Genomic DNA, 20,593 nt, shown 5'->3' on the forward strand with positions numbered 1-20,593 from the left:
AGGAGACTGACCGCCTGTGAGTGCTTTGGGACGGGGAGGGGCTCAGTGTGCACTGAGGACAGTAAATGCAGAGTGATGTGTGCTGTCCTGTCTAAGTTTCCAAAAGCTTCCAATAACACCAGAAAAAGTAACTAGATTTCTTGTTAGTTGCTTTATTGAAAAAGAGTTGCTAGACGGTTCTGAGTACTCTGTAAATATAGCAACCACGTCACTAAGTTACCAACACTGCTAGATTCTTCTTGTAACAAGCTAAACACCGTGAGATGTGTTGATATGGCCACAGTACATTGACTCGTCTGAAAGACTGTTGTACAACTGCTCAGTTTGGATTGTAAATTAAATTGATATATTAGTGCTATTAGTATGTAAAAAAAAAAAATCTGAGTGTGTATGTGTCAGGTGTTCCTCTTTAACTAAACATAATCCACCACAACTTATCTATATCATCAAGGTGATAAAAAAAAGTCTGATTCTAGAAAGTGGATTGGGTCATGGTTGGATTTCCCCTCTAGGAGTGCTGTATAATAACTGCTGGATATAAATTTTTGGCCTGATCATCATGGAATTTTGGGAAATGTAAGCTCATATTTTAAAATGATATCAAAATGGAAAAGATCCAGTTCCTCCTCAGCTACATCCTTGGACACGAACTTGATGGCGACCTGAGGAAACATCACACCTTCGCTGAGAGACGTCCGAGTGTAACGTCAAAGGCAGCAGTGAATCAAGGCCAGTGTTTAACTGTGATTTCTCAATATAACTTTTACACAGTGGAGCATTCCTCACACTCACAGGATGTATATACAGTACAGATACAAACACTGAGAAACACCAAGTGTCACGAGTAGACAGATTGCAGACACACGCGGAGCGTAAGTACAAGTTTTATTAAACACAATACCAAAAGAGTAGTAAAAAACACGCAAGATTCTAAACGCCGAAGAACAATTACAAGTAGGCAATAGTGATGTGTCGGTCGCGAACGAACCGGTTCAAAGAGCCGGCTCTTTTAAGTGAACGATGAGAGCCGGTTCCCGTCTAAGACCGAGCCATTTTCTTCTAAGGCTTGTCATTCAACCAATCAGAGAACAAAAAACAAAGATCAACAATCTGCTGTTTGGAAACTATTTGATGCAAGAGCCACAGAGGACACTGCAAGAAGAGTTCCCTCAGTAGATGCAATGCTGGAAGTACGGTCTTATCTTGAGGAGCCTCTTATTCCAAGAACAAAAGACCCGCTGAGCTGGTGGCATTCAAAGGCCTCAGTTTACCCACGGCTAGTCGAGGTGATGGCAGGGCGACTGTGTATTGTAGCAACATCAGTACCCTCTGAAAGTATCTTTTCAAAAACTGGGCAGATAATAACAGAGAAGAAACCGGATCAGCCCCTCCAAGTTGAGATACTTGGTTTTCCTGAATGCCAATCTGCCTTCCAAAAAACAGTTGAAGAAAATGTTAAATCAGTTAAATGTTTGTTGACAGTTGTGGTTGTTTTAATCACTACCGTTGAATGCTGCTGTTTTGCACTGTGCAGAGTATTTGTTTATTACACAGAAATGGATGATTATTTAATTTAATAAGCTATTTTGTAATACCTACCTTTAGGGTTCCATTGGCTGTATTTCAGAGTTTACAAGTAATTTTTTATTAAGGTGTTTAAATAAAAATCCAGTTATTTATACAATTGAATGTGTGAGTGCAGTCAGTGAGTTATTACAAGACAGCCATAAAAACAATTGGCCATTGCAACACTATTTATTATTTTTAATATTGAACAATAATATTGTGTCCATATAGTCATGTAAAATGTAGGTAATATTGTTCTGTACCAGTGGAAATAAGTGGTAAAACAAAGAGCCATTTAGGAGCCGAAGGAGCCGGCTCTTTATAAAGAGCCGAAATTCCCATCTTTAGTAGGCAAGACAAAAGGTGAAAACTGGAAAACAGGCGTAAAGTCAAAAACGCGATCAAACCAGACTTAGAGAACACTACGTAAGGCAACAGAAATAATGTTGGCAATACTCTGCAATGACTTGATCTGTGGACAGGGTTTATATACGGTGTAGAACAGGCTCTGAAAGATGCTGAGGACTGCGACTGTTTTTTAAGTGGTTTCCTGTGGAGCATGTGATGCTTACAGTGGAGGTGAGTGCTTGAAGTGCAGCTTAAACATCAATGCAGACGTCTATTGGACATGGACTGCATGAGGTGCATAAATATCACATCAGAAGGTAGGTGATGTTTGGGCTTGGATAAAAGCTTTTAATAAATAGTTTAATGAGACTGTGCTTATTTTTCTTCTGCAACAAAAGAATTCTGCATTCTGTCCACAATCAGAGAATAATTTAGAAAAGTGATTTCATCACAAGCCAAATGTAATTCACATTTAAACTCAAGAAACTCTGGTGTTATGTAGCATCCTTCATGTTTTACTGAGTTTTCTGTTCTGTTCTGAATATTGTATCCAGTGTTTTTATTTATTTATTTATTTATTTAAGATCAACAGGATGGTGATCTTACTTTTGTTTTTGTGAAGGATTATGTTGTGCACCTGTAGTTTGGTCTGGTTTCACATTTCCTCCAAGTTATGAAAATAAAATATTCTTCTTGTTTATCTTGATTAGACCTTAAAAACTAGACAATCTGATCATTGCTTCTGACTAGACCACAGTCATGGAAAATCAACCACAAACCTGTCAAGGGTAAGGCTTCATTATCCATCAGTTTCATTCAATTACATTTTGTGTACAAAGCAATTATTGGTCAGCTTCCTTCATACTTGTCTCAATCTGTAAACAGGTCTCTATAATTATGTTACAGTCATTATATAACATGAGACTGAATTTAAAAATACAGCTTTTAGTTACAGATTTTGCATGGAATGATCTTCAAAAATAGTTTATATTGGAGATAGTTTGTTCTTGTCAATATCTGTATGAATATGTATTTTATTTTTGTTAGTTGTGGTTTAGGGTGTTGTATCTGTGTTTATATGTTGCTGTTTTGGCCAGGGCTCACTTGTAAAACAGATTTTTTATCTCAACACGACTACCCTGGTATAATAAAGGTTAGGAAAAAATTATCACATCATAGAACCTTACACACTCCGAAAAAAGGTAGAGTAGAGGTACATTATTGGTCACTAAAGGTACAAACAGTGTAAATGAACCTTTAAAGGTACAGCAGTGATGTTAAAGGAGCAATCAGTAATACTGACACGTTTCAAAACAGTGGAGAGAGCTGTCTTCCTCATCAGACCTGAAGCTGGAGCAGGTTGCCAGTTTGAGGAAAACTTAATGAACATGCAAGAGATGAGTTTAAGAACTTGGGCCATAATCGCTAAGAAGAATGTGCCATAATCAACATATTTACACAGAAGTGTTCATCATTTCACTAAAATATCTACCTACGCAAAAAACCATGCAGCCAGCCTTTAGTCCAAATCCACCTGAAGCATTTTGACTTGAAAAGGCTGGTGTTACTTATCAATTTCCTCTTCCACCATAAATGTGGTTTGAGGCAGATCTTATCCACAAATTTTGTAGTCAAACATTTGTTCCAACTTACATGTGTCCATTTACGAGTCCTAATGGTGTCGTTTGACAGCTTCTTGAATTCTCTGTTCCACCATAAGAGTTGAAGCTAGTGCTATAGCTTTTGAAACTTTTTGAATTCTGTCATATCACATGCTATGTTCACAGGGCCATTACAAAAAATGTCCACAGTAAAATTTCTTCATCTTCAGGATATCAATGTTCTGTTATATTGTGTCTTCAGTGAGACTTTCAGATTTTTGAGACACTTTGAAAATAAAGAGATAATATCCCTGGAAGGAAGCTAAACATGTAGTTTTTCCACAGTGTGGAAGTTGTGTTCGTTTTGCCATCTAGTGGCGACTGAATGCAACTAGTGCATCATTTAAGGTGAAAGAGAAAATCCTAATGAATCGATTGCTCATCCTTGGTGTCCCGGATGTGTAGCTGAATTTTTTGTAACTCGTATTTTGGTGTCTGAATTTCGTACCGAATTTGAGCAACTTTGAAAGATATTGTTTGAATTTTTTGAGCTTGAATTTTTTTATCTGAATTTATTAACCTTGAATAATAACAGTGAAAATGTGTTTTTGAAAATTCAAGAGCAATTATATTCAGATGCATAATTTCAGTGCAAAAAGAATTCAGTGCTACAAAGTCAAAGGTGGTAATATTTCAAAGTCTGATGAGAAAGATTTGCTTCCATAGTTATTTCATGGCTGTGAGACACTGTTTGTAGACCTGGCCACACAGAGGGTAGGATCACAGCCAGGACCTCGGAGGGTGGGATCATGGGAGCTACGCCCCAGACTGGCCACTTCTCAAGGAGAATATACTGCTTTACAATGCAATGCTGTGAGAGGCAGCGGTGTTTTAGCTTTGACTATTTCCTTAATCTATGATCACACACCCTGGACATTTTATGACTAATTACAGTAAATATCTTGCAGATTGCTCCTTTAAAGTCCAGTTGTGTTTGCTAAAGGTACATTACATTCTCTTCTCCAGAAGGAGAGGTCAATATTTGTAATCTTTCATAACAGAACTGTATAAATATCAAAATATAAGCCCTGGAGATGAAATCAACACAATTTAAAAATCTACAATTATAATAGAATAAGGTACAATTATGTTCCCTAATTAAAAGTATTATTATATACACTTGATGGCAGCACTGCATTAACAATTTGTCTAACAGTGTAGACATCACCTCAACCTTATCTTAAAACAACAACAAGAAATTAACAACTGATAAAGACATCAACAAGTTTATACTGTTTAGCAACTTACATGTACTCTGATCCATTTATTATTATTATTATTTTTATTTTATTTTATTTTTTTTTAGGAAACAAACCAGAAAGCAGCTTCTTGAAATTAAAAAAAGGTGTAGGTCAATAGCGGGACACTTCACAAGATACATTTTACACACAGAGACTCTCACTGAGAGAGAAGGACTGAGGAGAGAGAGATTTGGAGAAAAAGAAAACAGTAAAAACAAAACCATATTAATGGTTGGAGAAACAGGAACAGGGAAGTCAACTCTCATCAATGCATTCATCAACCACATGCTGGGGGTAAAATATAATGAACAAATCTGGTGTGAGATCATAGAGACGAAGAAAAACCAACCTAATACTCAGACGACTGCAGTGACTGTGTATGACGTGTTTATTGAGGAGTTCCCATTCTCTCTCACAGTCATCGACACACCGGGATACGGAAGCAAAGGAGGGAAAGAGGAGGATATAAACACAACTAAAGCTTTACACGATTTAATCAGAGACAAAGATGGAGTTCACAAAGTTGATGCAGTGTGTCTCGTGGTGTCATCAAAGATCACTCGACTCTTAGAAAAACAGCAGTACATTTTTGATGCCATTCTCTCTTTATTTGGCTCAGATGTGCAGAGGAACATAGTGCTGCTCATCACACATGCCACACAGAAGCCAACAAATGCCCTTAAAGCCATCAAAGAGTCTAAATTGAGATGTGATGAAACTGAGGATGGTGAGCCTGTGTATTTCCGCTTTGATAACTCTCACTGTGAGGGTTTTACACCTGAAGCTGAAGATGAAGAATATAGGGGACAAGACTACAAAGCAGCGTGGGAGAACAATGAGAGAAACATGAAGGACTTTTTTGATTTCCTGAGTTCATGTAAACCTGTGAGTCTGAAGATGACTGAGAAAGTGCTGACAACACGTGAACAACTAACAGCAGCCATCAACAATCTGAAAGATCGAATCACATCGACAGAGCTCAAGAAACAGGAGCTTGAACAAACAAAAGCAGCAGTAGAGCAACATGAGAAAGTAATGAAAGACATGACTGACTTTCAATATGAAGTGGATGAACCCTACAAAGAGAAGGTTCCTATAGAGTCTAAGTGGTGGAATATGAACAAAGAGGCGACTTGCTGCACTGTGTGTGAGGAGAACTGTCACTATCCCGGATGCTGGTGGGTTAAAGACCCCTACCGGTGCACCATCATGTCCAGGGGAAAGTGCACAGTGTGTAGTGGAAAATGTGACTACACTAAACATGTTAAAGAGAATAAAATGTATGTGTCAAAGACACGGAAAGTGAAGAAGACAAATGAAGATCTGAAGAAGAAATATGAAGAGGCATCTGGAAAGACAGTGAGTCTGAGGGATCAACTGGAGAATGAAATCAGGGAAAATGAAATTGAGAAATCAAAGCTGGTAGATGAGTGTTATGAGTGTATGGACAAACTGGAGGGGATTGCCTTAAAGACTGACTCTGTGTCTACTCTTCAGCACATTGACTATTTGATTGAGAAACTGAAGGAAACAGGAAACAGAGAAAAAGTGCAGAAGCTTGAAGAGTTGAAGAGGCGTTTAACCTGAAAACTAGGGCACGTAGAAATAAGCTAGTTGACTATAGACTAAAGTCTGTATTTGAGAGGGAGTCTTGCTGTATGTATTCTGCTTGTTTTCCTGACAATAAAAAAATAAATACTTGCTTTAACGTCATTCTGATTAGACTTTTTTTTAACTGAAAGCTAAAATTAGTCCACTAACTTTCATATTGTAGAGCAATCTGCGTTATTCAGTCTTTTACATGCAGGACTCAAAAGTCAAGCAACAAAGCATCAATGATGTACAAGCAGGATTTTCTCAGGAGGATTCAGCTGCCTTCACCTTCCAAGAAGGTGATGTATAGACAGAGAGATAGAGACAGAGATAAATAAGATTATACTGAGATCGGGAAAATAATAGATGGATAGAAAGAGGGAGTTAGACAGGCAGAAGTGATCTCTAATGGGGAACACATTTAAAAATGCTAAATCAAATCCTATATTAGCATCAAAATGCCTATTGGGCTGTTAAGTTTTAGTTTGTCTTAATTTGTACTTATCCTAAGGTTTTCCTACTCCTGATTGATCAATCAAACCCCCTGCAACGGTCCCAGGTCCCAGTGTTATTAAACTGTTTAATTTAATGTTTGTGATGAATTCATAATCTCTTAAGTTCATAATCACAATTGTTAAGAAACAAAAGTGATATACAGTGTAAAAATAAAAAAATTAAATTGACACAATGTAAAATATATTATCTTGTAGTAATATTGGTTTAAAAAGATTGAGTTTATATTTTAATGTAAAGTTTACTGGGTCACATGACAAGACTTTATTTAAGAACATAACCGTGGCATTGTTGGTTAGAGCCAACCTTGATGCAGAGAAAGGACTTACATCTAATAATGTAATCCTACATGTGGTCCAAGAGGTGCACAAGGTAAATGGTTTATGTACTGTGTAATTCTGTACATGTGAGTACTTTTGCATAGACTAGTTGATGCATTTACGTGATTATATTTGAGGTGTATTTCTTTGTTTATTTTGTAATTTTCATGGTGTCTGATTAGGAATGACAAAAAGAGAGAGGGAGAAATATATCTTCAAAAGACATCTGTATGATGTGTGGCTATTATTTGTTGGACCAGAGTAGCTACACCCCCAGAAATCATCTTTTGTTTCCAACACCACATCTTGTGATACAGTGATGGCAGGAAGTCTATTGCTCCTTTCAGCAGGTGTGCAACCGAATTCAGAAAAATACATTCATTTTTAATTGAACAATTCTAGTGTCTGACTTCTTCCCTGTAGCAATGACATGGACATCTTCCAAACCCCATATTCACAGGTTTTGTTCCTTAGGTTTATGATGTAAGGAACCCTGGCTGTCTGATTGGACGCTGCAGTTTCAAAACAGGAATGATCTGCCATGGTGTTGATTGCTGATATTGTGCATGGATTTTACAATAAAAAAACAACTACACAGACATGTTAATCAGGTAAAAGTGTAATTTGCACTGGAAGGTGTATTTAAACGTCTGCAACTGCAGTCAAAATCATTCTAAACTGAGCACAGTGAGATTTATCAGTTGTGTTTCTCCATTGTATTTTGACAAACACTATTTTCTGTAGTATTCTGAAAGGATTAAAGCCACTGTTTTCATTTTACAGGTCATGGTACAGAGCACTGCAAACTGTGACTTGAAAGACTCAGAAAAACTATAACAATTAATAGATTCAAACTGTGGATCAAAATGTTATTCTTTGATCTTTAACTTTCACAGTTTCTCTCGCTGCTGTTCACTGGGAGACTATAGGTTTGTGTTGTAGTTTGAACCATATTTTACATCAGTAATTGACCTGGGATGAAAAACAGTAGCACACACTCATACTGGAAAATATCAGAAAGGCCTCTGCAGTTTAAACAGTAGGTCACACTGCAGGACAATAAAAATTATGCACAAAAACAAACATTTTCATTTTATTTCACATTATGCATGCTTAACTTTATTATTATATTATATTAACAAACTTTTAGATTAAAACCTTTATTTACATTTAATTAAAAACTGAGCTAGTGTCTGAATTTGTTTTCATGTGCAATAGTTTTTTGTTTGATGTTCATTGTTTGTATTATGTACGAACCATGGAATTTTTATAAATGATTTTTTGGGTGAACTGTCACTTTAAGACCCTGCAGTTTTAGGCTTGGGTTAAACAGTGTGAGAGAGTCTGGAAAGTTCAGTAGTCACTTAATTTTAAGCAATTAGACACAAAGAATGAATGAATTAATCATATGGATTGGTTATATGTACACATCATGTTGCCAAAAATGATTTGGTGTTGTTTTCTCAGTGTGACACTGTCATTTTTAATCTTTGTTCAAGAGTTAGTTTCTTGGTCTTTGTCTGTAACTGTTTCTGCTTTGGTTTCTGTTTCTTCCTTGGTTTGAGTCCAATGTTTTTCTCCGGTCTTTGTCTTAGTTTTAGCATTCAGTTCACTGGTTACTCTCTGTCCCTGTCATATGCTTTTTCTGTTCTGTCATAAGTTGATGTTGTCTTTACTCCTATCATTATTTCTTGGTCTGATTTTTTTTGTACATTTATTTAGGTTTATCTTGTTCTCTGTCCTGTGTTTGTTTATTTGTTATTTTTCTGTTTCCTGTTATGGCTAATTGTTCAAGGTTTAGTTCAAGGTCTACATTTTTTTGTTTTCATCTTAGTTGGTCCCTTTACTTTTATAGTCCTCTTTTGACTGTTTGTTTCCTTGTGAAGTGTTTACTTTGTCATTCTCTTGGTTAATAAATTGGATTTATCTAATGTATACATCTTTGCATATCCAACTCCTCACTTCCTTGCACCTCACTGCCTGAAAAATGCATTTAAAAAATCTGGGACAGAGGCATGGTTATAACTGAGTGACATCACCTTTTCTTTTAATTATACTTCTTAATACTTTGGGAATGAAGATTCTAATTGTTGCTGTTTTGTTTTGAGTTTTTTGCCCGTACCTGCTGTAAACAAGAATGGAGCTGCTCAACAGTCTGTGGTCACCACTGTGTGATTCTCCTCTTCATGATGCACCATATATTTTCTGCAGGCAGGAAAGTCAAGTGCACACAGTCTGTCTTCAAAGCCACACTGTTGTAACTTGTTTAGAATGAGTCCTGATATTGTTCTACTGAAATAAAGAGAGTTCCTGTGAAAAGGTACCATACTGATGGCAGCATATGTCTTTCCAAAATACCAATATAACTCTCTGCATTAGTTTCTCAAACAATACTGCCCTACACATTCAGCAGCAGTTTCCACCCTTGATATTTACACACTGAGATTTCACCCAACTCCCTAAATCTTTTCATAATATTAGGAACAGTAGATGGTGAAAGACTTAAATTCTTTGAACTCTTATACTGAGAAATATTGTATTTGAAATGATTGTCAATTTCCTCAAGAATTGGTTTAGCACAAAATGGTGAACCACACATCCTTGCTTGCAAACCCTAAACCTTTGGTGGAAGCTACTCTTATGCTCAGTCTTGACTTCACCTGTTACAAGTTAAACTGGTAAGTGTGCCAACTTCCAGAACAGTGTTATTTGTAAAATCTTTCAGTCATATTTTACTTCTGCCACAACTTTGAGTGTTTTGCAGGTATCAGATTATATTGTTTATTATGTTTACAAAATATAATTTTGTTATTCAAATAAAGTTCCAGTGTTGTAACAAATATTAAACATTTAATATAATATTTATTTTAAAGTGTCCCAACTTTTCTTGTCTTGTTTGTACAAAACATGACTTCTGATATAAATCAGAGGCAGATTTTCATTTCTGAGGTGAGATTCTGAAACCTGGCACCAACCTGCAGGCTGTCAACAGTGCTTTGAGGTTTAAACATTAAGAGACTTCCTGTGTATCACGTGATGTTCACAGTGGAGGAGCTGTGCTGAATTCAAGCTGCAAACATGCCACTGCAGTTTGTTTTGTGCATGCACCACAGATCATCACATCAGACGGTAAGTAATTATGTCAAAATTAGTTTTAGAACTAATAAGCTTATAAAACATGCTTTGTTTATATTCTCACCAATCATTATATTGGGTTTTCTGATGTACTGCTGTTACAGTAGCACTGTGAACTGATTTCATTACGAGTTAAATGTGATTCTGACTGAAATGACAATTTTTAATAATTCCCCATTTACATTAGATCTATATTTAATCTACAGCCACAATTTTGGCACATTGTGTAAAATGTAAATACAAATAAATATTTAAAAATTTCAACCCATTTTGAGTTTGATACCTGAAAGATGTTTCATTTTCAAACAATAGGAAACTGGGCATGTTTTCCACTGTGTTGCATCTTCCCTGCTTTTAATAAACACTTTGTAAGAGTTTGCAAACTGAGGACACCAAAAACGTAAGTGTTGAAATACGTTTTTTTTTATTTTTTTAGCTGCTCATTAGTTAAAAGTATTATTAAGACCAATATGCTGTACACAAACGTACATTGTATGACCATGGATCCTATGTTAAAAAGGGCTTAGTGATCATACAAAACTAAATGCATACAACAGGTGTGAGGCAACGATTAGGCAATAGCCACAATAACCACACACACCATTTCGATCTCAGGACACTTTTCGAATTCATACGAGTCTGACCTAAAAGAGCTTGGGCCAAGTTAATATGGTGGCCATGGTTTCTTATTTGCATGGTAGAGGTTTCATTTGCATTTGTGGATGCAGCAACAAACTGTTTACTGGCAGTGGTTTTGGGAAGTATTTGAAACTATGGAGTGATTTTCACTACAAAATTGTATCTGCTTTTAATGCAGTGCTGTCTAAGGCACAAAGATTATGTCCATTCAAACAAATCAATGGCATGCAGAAATTTATACCTAATCATGTTATTGACCTCTTGTCAATTAGGATAATTAATTGTGAGATTTTCTGCCAGGTGTTTTTTTTGCCTGTGTCCTAAATTTTGAAATATATTTCTAGCATCAAATTCAAATATTTTCCCAAAATTTTTTTTAAATTTTAAATTTTGTTTAATAAAGCTGTGTTAGTAAAGGAAATGAAGTGGTGTTACTTCATTTTAAAGTACACCTTTAATCACAAATGGGGGCAACATGTAGTGTTGCTGTCACACAGCTCCAGGGTTCTGGGTTCAACCTCTGCCTCATGTTACTGTCTGTGAGGAGTTTGTGTTCTCCTTGTGTCTGTGTAACTTTTCTCTGGTTGTTCGGGTTTCCTCCCACAGTCCAATCACACATGTTGGTACGTGGATTGGCGACTCAAAAAGTGTCCATAAGTGTGAGTGAATGTGTGTCACCCTGTGAAGGACTGGCACCCCCTCCAGGGTGTGTTCCTGCCTTGCACCCAGTGATTCCAGGTAGGCTCCAGACCCACCGCGACCCTGAACTGGATAAGCGCTTACAGACAATGAATGACAGTAGGTGGACTGGCTCTGTGACATTGTCCACAGGTGTGAGTGTGTGGGAAATTGTCCACAAGTGTGAGGTGCCCTGAACTGCTGCTCTGTCCGGGCTGTGCTCCTGCCTTGTACCCTGTTATTTTGGGTAGGCCCTAGATGCACTGCGAACTTGAACAGAAAAAAAGCAGTTATTAATATATTTGATATTGTGATATATATTCATTCAGTAATATTGCAGAGTAATTAAATGCTAAACTTTTTATAAATGATGTCCAGGAACGAAATGGCAAAAGGTCACCACTAAATCTTAATACTCATAAAAACATGCAAAAAAAAGTTACAACATTTCAAGTAAATCTAACAGTTATGCCTCAAAATGGAAAAAACCCATTAAAGAACTTACAGGGCTACATCAGACAGATTAAGCCAAATTTTTTTCCATGTCCTTTTTATGACAACTAACGTGTCTCTTTTCTCAAGCTTAGGGCTGAGAAACAAGCTGCTTCTCCCAACTACACACCGGACATGGCAGACTGTCAGTCTTCTTCTGATGGGTAAGACTTTATAACCATTTTTGAAAGGGGCATACATCATAGTTTATTCTTATTTTACAAGCATTTAAAAAAATAAAATAAAGTCAGAAAATGGAAGTATGGAGCTACTTACAAAGGCCCCAAATGTCCATTTGACCAAGAACAAAAGATCTGTTTCAAGTTTTAAAAATAAAACCACAGTTTAAGCTCTATTTCATGAACTGTATATCAGTGTCCAGATGTTAAACTGGAATGTTTGCAAACCACTGGTTAAATCACACATTTAACTAATTTCAAAATGAGAAGATGATAACTGCAGAAAATGAACTTAAGATATTTCTGCAAGCTGTACTGAAGTTAAAATCTTAAACGTGATGTGTGTAAATGTGGGATGTTGTACCCCTTTAAGCTAAAAATCACAGCCTCGCATTAAAGTAATCAGTTGCCAGTCTTTCTAATCTTGATTTAGGAATTTTTTAAGTTTCACTTTACAACTGTCAGGACCGGGTGAACTGAGGGAGGTGGACGCAAATGCTGTAACACAGCAACTTTTTTTTAGAACAAAGATAATGAACTGAGACACTTAAGAGCTATTTTAACAGCGATCCTGAGACAAAGACAGAACTACAAAAGGATACTGAGCTATAGAAAGCCCTAGACTGGGATACTTATAGAGTGACTTAGACAGATGATACCTAGACAGAGACAAGGAGACAGATAAAAAGAGACCTAGGGCCAACAATGGACTAAGAAGAGACAGAAACACTAACAGACCAAAGAGAGAGGGAAGAATTAACAGATATGAGAGAGAGAGAAAGGTATTAACAGATACTAGTAGACTAGAGATGAGAGAATACACTAAACTAAGACACGAAGCACAAGAAATTTCCACCAAAAAAAACCCACTGATTCCAAGGATCTGAAATACACACCACAGACAAGGAACACCTGGGACAGATAACGAGGGGGCAGGATCACAAAGCAGGTACAACGAGAGGGTGGAGCTAAGGCGGAGACAAGGAGGGAGACAGGAACAAAACAATAACAGAGCCATGTGCTCATAGCATATGGCAAACCAGAAAAGAAGAGAGACAGACAGAGCAGGAACACACTAAACAGGGCAATTCATGAAAACATCTTGTTGTATATATGGCAATATATGTTATATATCGCAAAAATTATTTTTCACATTTAGAGGATGTTCACCCAGTTTTTTTTTCACTGCATAACAAATGTACAAATCATACTTATGAAACACCTCAAATATTTTTAATGAAATGAATTAACGAAACATAACACCAACCCACAGTCAACTGCGTCTAAAATTGGGTTCAGTTATATTTATGGGTAAACAAAGAAAGCTTTCAAAGCATTTTGGTTTGTAAAGACCTAGTCATGAGAGGATGTTATATTCCTAACCACTCATGACCCCCTCACCTGTTACAAATTCATGATTCCTATCAGTGTAATAAAATTCTATAAACTCCTCACTCTTATTTTAGTAATGTCCCAACTTTACTGGAGTGTTGTTCTTTTTTTAAATGCTATTACAGACACAAGTCGTGTTTATCCAGCTTATTTCCTCTCAAAACCAAACAAATTGTTTCCCCTGTTACTTCTCCATTCCTACTATGCTATTTACAGTATAAACATTTTTTTGTAATCCTGTGGGCTTTACATGGTAAAGAAATATTGATAAGGTGTGAAAAATAATTTGTACAGTAATCAATACTGATGTTACATCTTTTTTTTTTGTAGCAGTGAGGACTCATGCAGAGCCTTGGGAAAACAACTCGATGAAATTATAAGAAACTGTAGGCCAATAGAGGGATACCTCAAAAGATACATTCTACACACAATGACTTTAATTGATGGAGAAAGACTGAGGAGAGAGAGATTTGGAGAAGAAGACAAGAACAAACCTCATAAAACCATACTGATGGTTGGAGAAACAGGAACAGGGAAGTCTACTCTCATCAACTCCTTCATCAACCACATGCTGGGGGTTCAGTGGGAAAACAGGGTCTGGTGTGAGATCATAGAGACAAGAGAAAACCAAACTGAATCTCTGACAAAGGCAGTGACTGTGTATGACGTGTTTATTGAGGAGTTCCCATTCTCCCTCACAGTCATCGACACACCGGGATACGGAAACACAGGAGGGAAAGAGGAGGATTTAAATATCGCTGAAATGTTACATGAGTTATTCAGATCCAAAGATGGAGTTGATGAAGTTGATGCAGTGTGTTTTGTGGTGACATCAAACTTTATTCGACTCACTGAGTCACATCTGTATGTTTTTGATGCTATTCTCTCTTTATTTGGTAAAGACATGGAGAGTAACATTGTCCTGTTCATTACTCATGCCACACAGAAGCCCATAAATGCACTCCAGGCCATCAAACAATACAAAGTAAGATGCGCCAAAACTAAGGACGGCAAGCCCGTGTTCTTCAGCATTGACAACTCTCACTGTGAAGCCTTACACGAAGATGATAAAAATGAGGCAGAAACCAAAGAGGACCACAAATACAGAGCAGCATGGGAGATAAACAAGAGGAACATGATGAACTTTTTTGATTTCCTGAATGACGACAGTAAACCTGTGAGTCTGAAGATGTCTGATGATGTGCTGAGAAAACGAGAACAACTGACAGCAGCCATCAACAATATAAAAGATCGAATCACACTGACAGAGCTCAGGAAACAGGAGCTTGAACAGACAAAAGCAGCTTTGGAGCAACATGAGAAAATAAAAAAGGACATGATGAATAACTTTGAATATGAAGTGGATGAACCCTACAAAGAAATGTTGCCTATAGAATCTAAGTGGTGGAACAAAAAGGCGACATGCTGCACCGTGTGTGAGGAGAACTGTCACTATCCTGGATGCTGGTGCGTCGGACGTCTGAAGTGGTGCAGTGTCATGAAAAAGGGAAAGTGCACAGTTTGTAGCGGAAAGTGTGACCACACTAAACATGTTAAGGAGAAGAAAATGTATGTGTCAAAGACACGGAAAGTGAAAAAGATTAATGGGGATCAGAAACAGAAATATGAGACAGAGACTGGAGAGAAAAGGAGTTTGATGAGCCGACTGAAGAACCAAATTAAAGACTTAGAAAGTGAGAAAGACAGTCTGATGGAAGAGTGTTATAAGTGTGTGGTGAATCTACTGGAGACTGCATTAAACACAGACTCTGTGCTTTGTAATCTGGACTTTTTGATTGAGAATTGGAAGGAAACAGACAGAGTTCAGAATCTTGAAGAACTGAAGAAAAAATCAGAAGCTGCAAACAGGGGGCTTTTGTGAGATGTCAGACTGGCTTCAAGATGATGATTTATCTGTTATAATTTTATGATCTGACTTTTGTCCCTTAATGTTAAAGTACTTCTGCACTCTTACATTGTGTTTTATTCATAAATGACTAAATAAATATTCATTTTACAGCAACATTCATCTCGTCAGCACCTTATCAGTGACCTGATATAACACTGATGTAAACTTGTGGCATCTACATTCATACATCTACTTTCACTTGTTATGTATGTGATAAACCACTTTCATGTTTGAGCACCTTGCACATTATACACACACCCTGATGCCACACACAGGAAGTGTGTGTTTGTGTGTGTGGGCTGTTATTCTGCTTGTGGTAATACAATTTTTTTGCCCCTCTGCCTGACATGAGAGCACAAAAGAAAAGAGCAAAATAATTGCAAATGTGTTGTTGCTGTCCCCAAAAAAAACAACATGTATCTCCAAAACTGCAAATTTACAGAAGCACAAAATCTTCTCAACTTTCAGTGGAAGTCGGTATTAGAAGGTTTTATTCCAGTTATTTTTGCAGCATTTCTATTGGTCCATTCATCATGGCATTTTCACACAGTGTGAATAACAGCTGCTTTGTTCAAATGTAGAGAAAAAACAGTTACAACATGGTTTACATAATGATGATTTATAGCAGCAAAAATGCACCTGAAATCATGTGCAACTTACAAAGAGAACAGATTTTTCAGCCCAATATAAATACGTTCAGCTCATCCCACTTCTAAAACAAAAATGAATTAATAAACAGCTTTGTAGCACAGACAAGGTTTAATTCCTTTAAAGAAATACGATGTAAGAACGGGCTTTTTGTCTCCTGGGCTCCCCCTACCTGTAGGTGAGTGTAATTCACATGTTCTGTACTGTTGTGTAGTCTCTCTCTCTCTCTCTCTCTCTCTCTCTCTCTCTCTCTCTCTCTCTCTCTCTCTCTCTCTCTCTCTCACACACACACACACACACAGTGCTTCTGAGCCAAAGGATATTCACATCTCTCACCACTGACTCTAGTCTAGGGGTTTCTAGTGATAAACACAATCCTTCTGTTTCTGGCTCTCTCACAGACAAACATGCACTCACCTCTCTCACTGTGTCTCTCACAAACACAACTTCTGAGCCAAAGGATATTCACATCGTTACTTGGGACAGAAAAGCACTTATTTCCAAAATTGCTGTCCAACACTAAAATGTGAGCTAATCTGGCTAAAGTTAGCAGGCACTAGCACTCGCCCTCATTCATCAGTAAGTCTCAAAAACCTGATTATGACACTGTTGTCAACAAAGCTTGGGTTCCACCAACACAGTGTAACTCTGGCCATCTGTTTCAGCTCCCACCACTCCCACGCCTGCTTCTCAAGACTCCATATCCCAGAATGCACCAGATGATCACATGACACTACACCAGCCCCATTACCAGAGTTCTAATCATGCACACCTGTGTGTTCCCTTATATAAACCTCATTCACTACCTAGTCCTTGCTGAGGTTCATCCTAGCATATAAAGTGTTCTTTAGAAGACTGTCTTTACTGATATTGTGGTGCCTACCTTTTGCTTGTCTTTACAGTTTACGTCTCTTGCCTCTTCCCTTTGGTATTGTTGATCTTCTCTGGTTTTGTACTCTGCCAGTTTTGTGACTATGCTTATTGGTGCATCCCTAAGGTACTGTTTGCTCCCTGTGTTTGACCCCTGCTTGTTTTTGACTTCTCTTTTGAACTTGTGTGAATAAACTCCTTTATACTGTGATCTGCAAGTGTCGGCCCTCTGTCCGGTTGTGACAGAATACTCGGCCACAACATGCGGACACAGAAGTGTTAGAACGACTATAGCCAGTCAGGGCCAGATGCTAGGTCAACACCAGCAAATGCTAGCCAGAGTGACACAATCAGTCGGCTCGCTCACTCAACTACAACAGAACTAACAGCACCACCTTTTGCAAGTGCTGGAGAGTATGAACGCCCTTATTACCTGTTTTCTGGCAACTAGTTCTAGCCCTAATCCTTCCACAGTCTCTGCTAATGTCTCTTCATGCTACCCTGTCAGTAAACCAGAAGTTTTTGAGGGTAATCCAGCTAAATGTACTGGATTTGTGCTACAATATATTATATTTTTTGAGAATTCGCCTCCCAGTAATTATCAGGCAAAAAAAAACTTTCTGGTTTCCTGTCTCTTGGGAAAGGCACTTGAGTGGGCCACCGCAGTTTGGGACAACATTGTCAGTAAAACATACTCTGAGTTTGTGACTATCTTCTGTGAGGTTTTTTTATCATGTGACTGAAGGACAATCCTGTGGTGAAATTCTTCTTACTCTTAAGCAGGGATCTTGCACAGCCGCTTCTTATGCATTGGAATTTTGGACTATCATGGCCGGGAGTGGGTGGAATGAACCAGCATTAATAAATGTTTTTCAGAATGATCTCAACCCTGAGATACTTACTGAGTTGGTCTTTAGAGATGATGGACTATCTCTTGATCAGCTCATCTCCTTATCAATTCGTCTAGACCAACTTCTTCAGAAACGGCCCAAGACTCCTGGTCAGGGGCTAATTATTACCAAACATCAATCCATTCCTGTTTTTTCTTACCACTCTGTGAAGAATTTCAGTCCTATGCCATGTCCTAGTCCCCCTCTGGAGCCTATGCGGTGCGATGATTTACGGCTTTCACAAGATGAGCGCCTTCATTGTCTCCATGGTGGATTGTGTTTATATTGCGAAGGGTCTGATCACATCAGACGTGACTGTAAAAGATGTCTGCAGGGAGGTCTGACACAAAGCCCGAGGAGGACTTCACGCGCTAATGTGGTGAGTGTACCCACAAAGGGGGTGATTTCAAAATCTTTTCTTATACCTGTCACTGTATACTGCCAAGGAACCTCTCTTGTCGTTCCAGTCCTGATTGACTCTGGAGCTGAAGAGAATTTCATTCACCAGTCCATTGTCATCCAGTTGAACATCAAGATGGATCTTTTGTGCACGCACGTCCAGGTCTGTGCCCTAGACAGTCTTCCTATTGGAGGAGATCCTATTTCTCAAGAGACAGTTCCTGTTCTGCTCCAAACCAGTTTTTTTTTTACACTGAGTGGTTATCGGTTCTAGTACTACCCAACACAGACTTTCATATTATTTTAGGATTACCTTGATTAGAGACACACAACCCTGATATCATGGAGCTGACTTCCTGGTCCACGTTTTGTAGGTCTAATTATCTGGATCAAATTTCTGTCCATTCCACATCTGTGGAGATTCCCCATTCAAATTTACCTGTACAAATATCCCCCTGTATATTCTAAGTACTCAGAGGTATTCAGTAAGGTCCAAGCTACTTAGTTGCCCCCACATAGACCCTATGATTGTGCCATTAAACTCAGAGGGGGCTATTTTGCCCGAATCATGTATTTACCCTCTTAACCCTCTGAAGTTGGCTATCATGCCGGCGGCATATAACTGAAATTCCGCCTAAACACGTATATAACTCTGCAAGATTTTTCCTAGAAAAAATATTCAACACACCTCGGAAACCTTGAAGGGTCTACCTTCCAACTATATATAGGTTGAAACGATATATATTTTGATATTCTTGTGAGGCGCAAGCTTTTTTGTTCCACCCATAGACGTGTTCTACTATTCATATGGTTAACATTTTAATTCAGCAGCTGCAAGTGGAGGATTAGTTGTGCTTATGTAAATACAGTGAATGCTGCTGTTATGTGTAAATGGCGAATTCAAGTGTAGCCTGTTGCTAATTTGATGTGTGAATGGCATGTTGTACATTACTATTCGAGGCTTCTGTACCATAAGTGTAGCTTATTGTCATGCTATAATGTGTAAATGGTTGTATGTTTAGCCTAATGTGGTAATGTAATGTGGCTTGTGTGAATGTTAGTGTCATCCTATGTAGCTTATGTTGTCTGTGGCCCAGTTACCGCACCTTATTCCATCATCGTCTTCGCGGAGGGTTAACGGAGGAGAGCTTTCAATGTTCACAGACCGTGTCCAACAGCTTGGAAAAACACTATGGACAGAAGCCCAAGCAAATCTGAGGGACCTGAGACACACTGCATTGTCTCTGCAGGAATATTTATTACAGAGGCACTAAAACTGCCACTGGCTCCTGCAGTAACGTTTCTGGTGTAAGTTCCTAAAATCAACCAAAAGCGGTAAGTACCTGCAATACCATGGCTACTACTGGCTGTTTTGCCTGCTCAGAGTGTGGCATGTTTAGTTTAAACCCCCTTTTCCACCTCTAGCGATAATAATAGTGGTTGTGTTTGTGCTAAGTGTCAGCTAGTTAGCTCTCTGTTTGATAAAGTGGACCAGCGAGAAGTGCGCATCCAGAGCTTATTATTATCAAGGGATAAACATCTCAGCGACGTAGTTGGAAAGCTAAGGCTGATGCTAACACTGAGGCCAAAGCTAGCCCACCGGGACACCACGCTCCTCCGATTCGCCTGTCAAAAAGGTTTGCCCCACTCAGCGAAGCACCCGCTGAGGAGCCTGTTGAGCGCTCTGGTTACAGGAGACTCTATTGTTCGACATGTGAAATTATCTACTCCTTTAGGGGCGCCAGTAGTAACAGTTAGCTATTTATTGGGAGCCAGAGCGCTGGATATTAGTGGCAACCTTAGGCTGTTAGCTAATAGGAGATATTCGAGGATAGTCATTCATGTAGGGGCCAATGATATTCATCTGCAGCCGTCTGAGGTAACTAAGGGTAATATTAGAGAGGTGATTAAACTGGCCCAGATGTCCGATGTTGTAATCTGCTCTGGTCCCATCCCAATGCGGTGCGGCACTGAAGCCTACAGCAGACTTTCGGCATTAAACTGCTGGATGTCCAAGTGGTGTTCCAAAAATCAAGTGGGCTTTATAGAAAATTGGTTACATTTCGAGGGCAAGCCTGGTCTTATAGGTAGGGATGGTATCCACCCCACACGGGAGGGTG

The 20,593-nt window shown here is 38.3% G+C and overlaps 2 protein-coding genes and 1 long non-coding RNA gene across 7 annotated transcripts; all 3 read left to right on the plus strand.

Moving 5' to 3' along the window:
- The first annotated feature begins 2,183 nt into the window (after positions 1-2,183).
- On the plus strand, positions 2,184-6,490 carry LOC136708998 (uncharacterized). Its single transcript, XM_066683950.1, has 3 exons — positions 2,184-2,231; positions 2,625-2,702; positions 4,882-6,490. The coding sequence occupies exons 2-3, from the start codon at positions 2,674-2,676 to the stop codon at positions 6,401-6,403; spliced, it is 1,551 nt and encodes a 516-aa protein (XP_066540047.1). The 5' UTR covers positions 2,184-2,231; positions 2,625-2,673; the 3' UTR covers positions 6,404-6,490.
- Positions 6,491-7,431: 941 nt separating this feature from the next.
- On the plus strand, positions 7,432-8,420 carry LOC136708999 (uncharacterized). Its single transcript, XR_010804411.1, has 3 exons — positions 7,432-7,592; positions 7,717-7,853; positions 8,026-8,420. It is a non-coding gene; the product is annotated as an uncharacterized lncRNA (long non-coding RNA).
- A 1,743-nt stretch (positions 8,421-10,163) lies between these two features.
- On the plus strand, positions 10,164-15,772 carry LOC136708795 (uncharacterized). Of its 5 annotated transcripts, none has more exons than XM_066683603.1 (4): positions 10,164-10,371; positions 10,690-10,777; positions 12,277-12,350; positions 14,091-15,772. In XM_066683603.1, exons 3-4 carry the CDS (start codon positions 12,322-12,324, stop codon positions 15,637-15,639), a joined length of 1,578 nt encoding a protein of 525 aa, XP_066539700.1. In that variant the 5' UTR covers positions 10,164-10,371; positions 10,690-10,777; positions 12,277-12,321; the 3' UTR covers positions 15,640-15,772. The 5 variants fall into 5 exon arrangements, with proteins under 5 accessions (XP_066539700.1, XP_066539699.1, XP_066539698.1 ...); XM_066683602.1 differs by having other exon boundaries at positions 12,282-12,350; XM_066683601.1 differs by having other exon boundaries at positions 10,166-10,371; positions 14,088-15,772.
- Positions 15,773-20,593: the final 4,821 nt, after the last annotated feature.

Source organism: Hoplias malabaricus, chromosome 10, assembly GCF_029633855.1.
Source record: "Hoplias malabaricus isolate fHopMal1 chromosome 10, fHopMal1.hap1, whole genome shotgun sequence".
Lineage (NCBI taxonomy): Eukaryota > Metazoa > Chordata > Actinopteri > Characiformes > Erythrinidae > Hoplias > Hoplias malabaricus.

Coding starts and splice junctions, on each gene's coding strand:
- LOC136708998 (XM_066683950.1), top strand. CDS start 2,674: ATGGAAAATCAACCACAAACCTGTCAAGG. Junction 2,703..4,881: donor CAACCACAAACCTGTCAAGG/GTAAGGCTTCAT, acceptor ATTTTTTTTTAG/GAAACAAACCAGAAAGCAGC.
- LOC136708795 (XM_066683601.1), top strand. CDS start 12,322: ATGGCAGACTGTCAGTCTTCTTCTGATGG. Junction 12,351..14,087: donor TGTCAGTCTTCTTCTGATGG/GTAAGACTTTAT, acceptor TTTTTTTTGTAG/CAGTGAGGACTCATGCAGAG.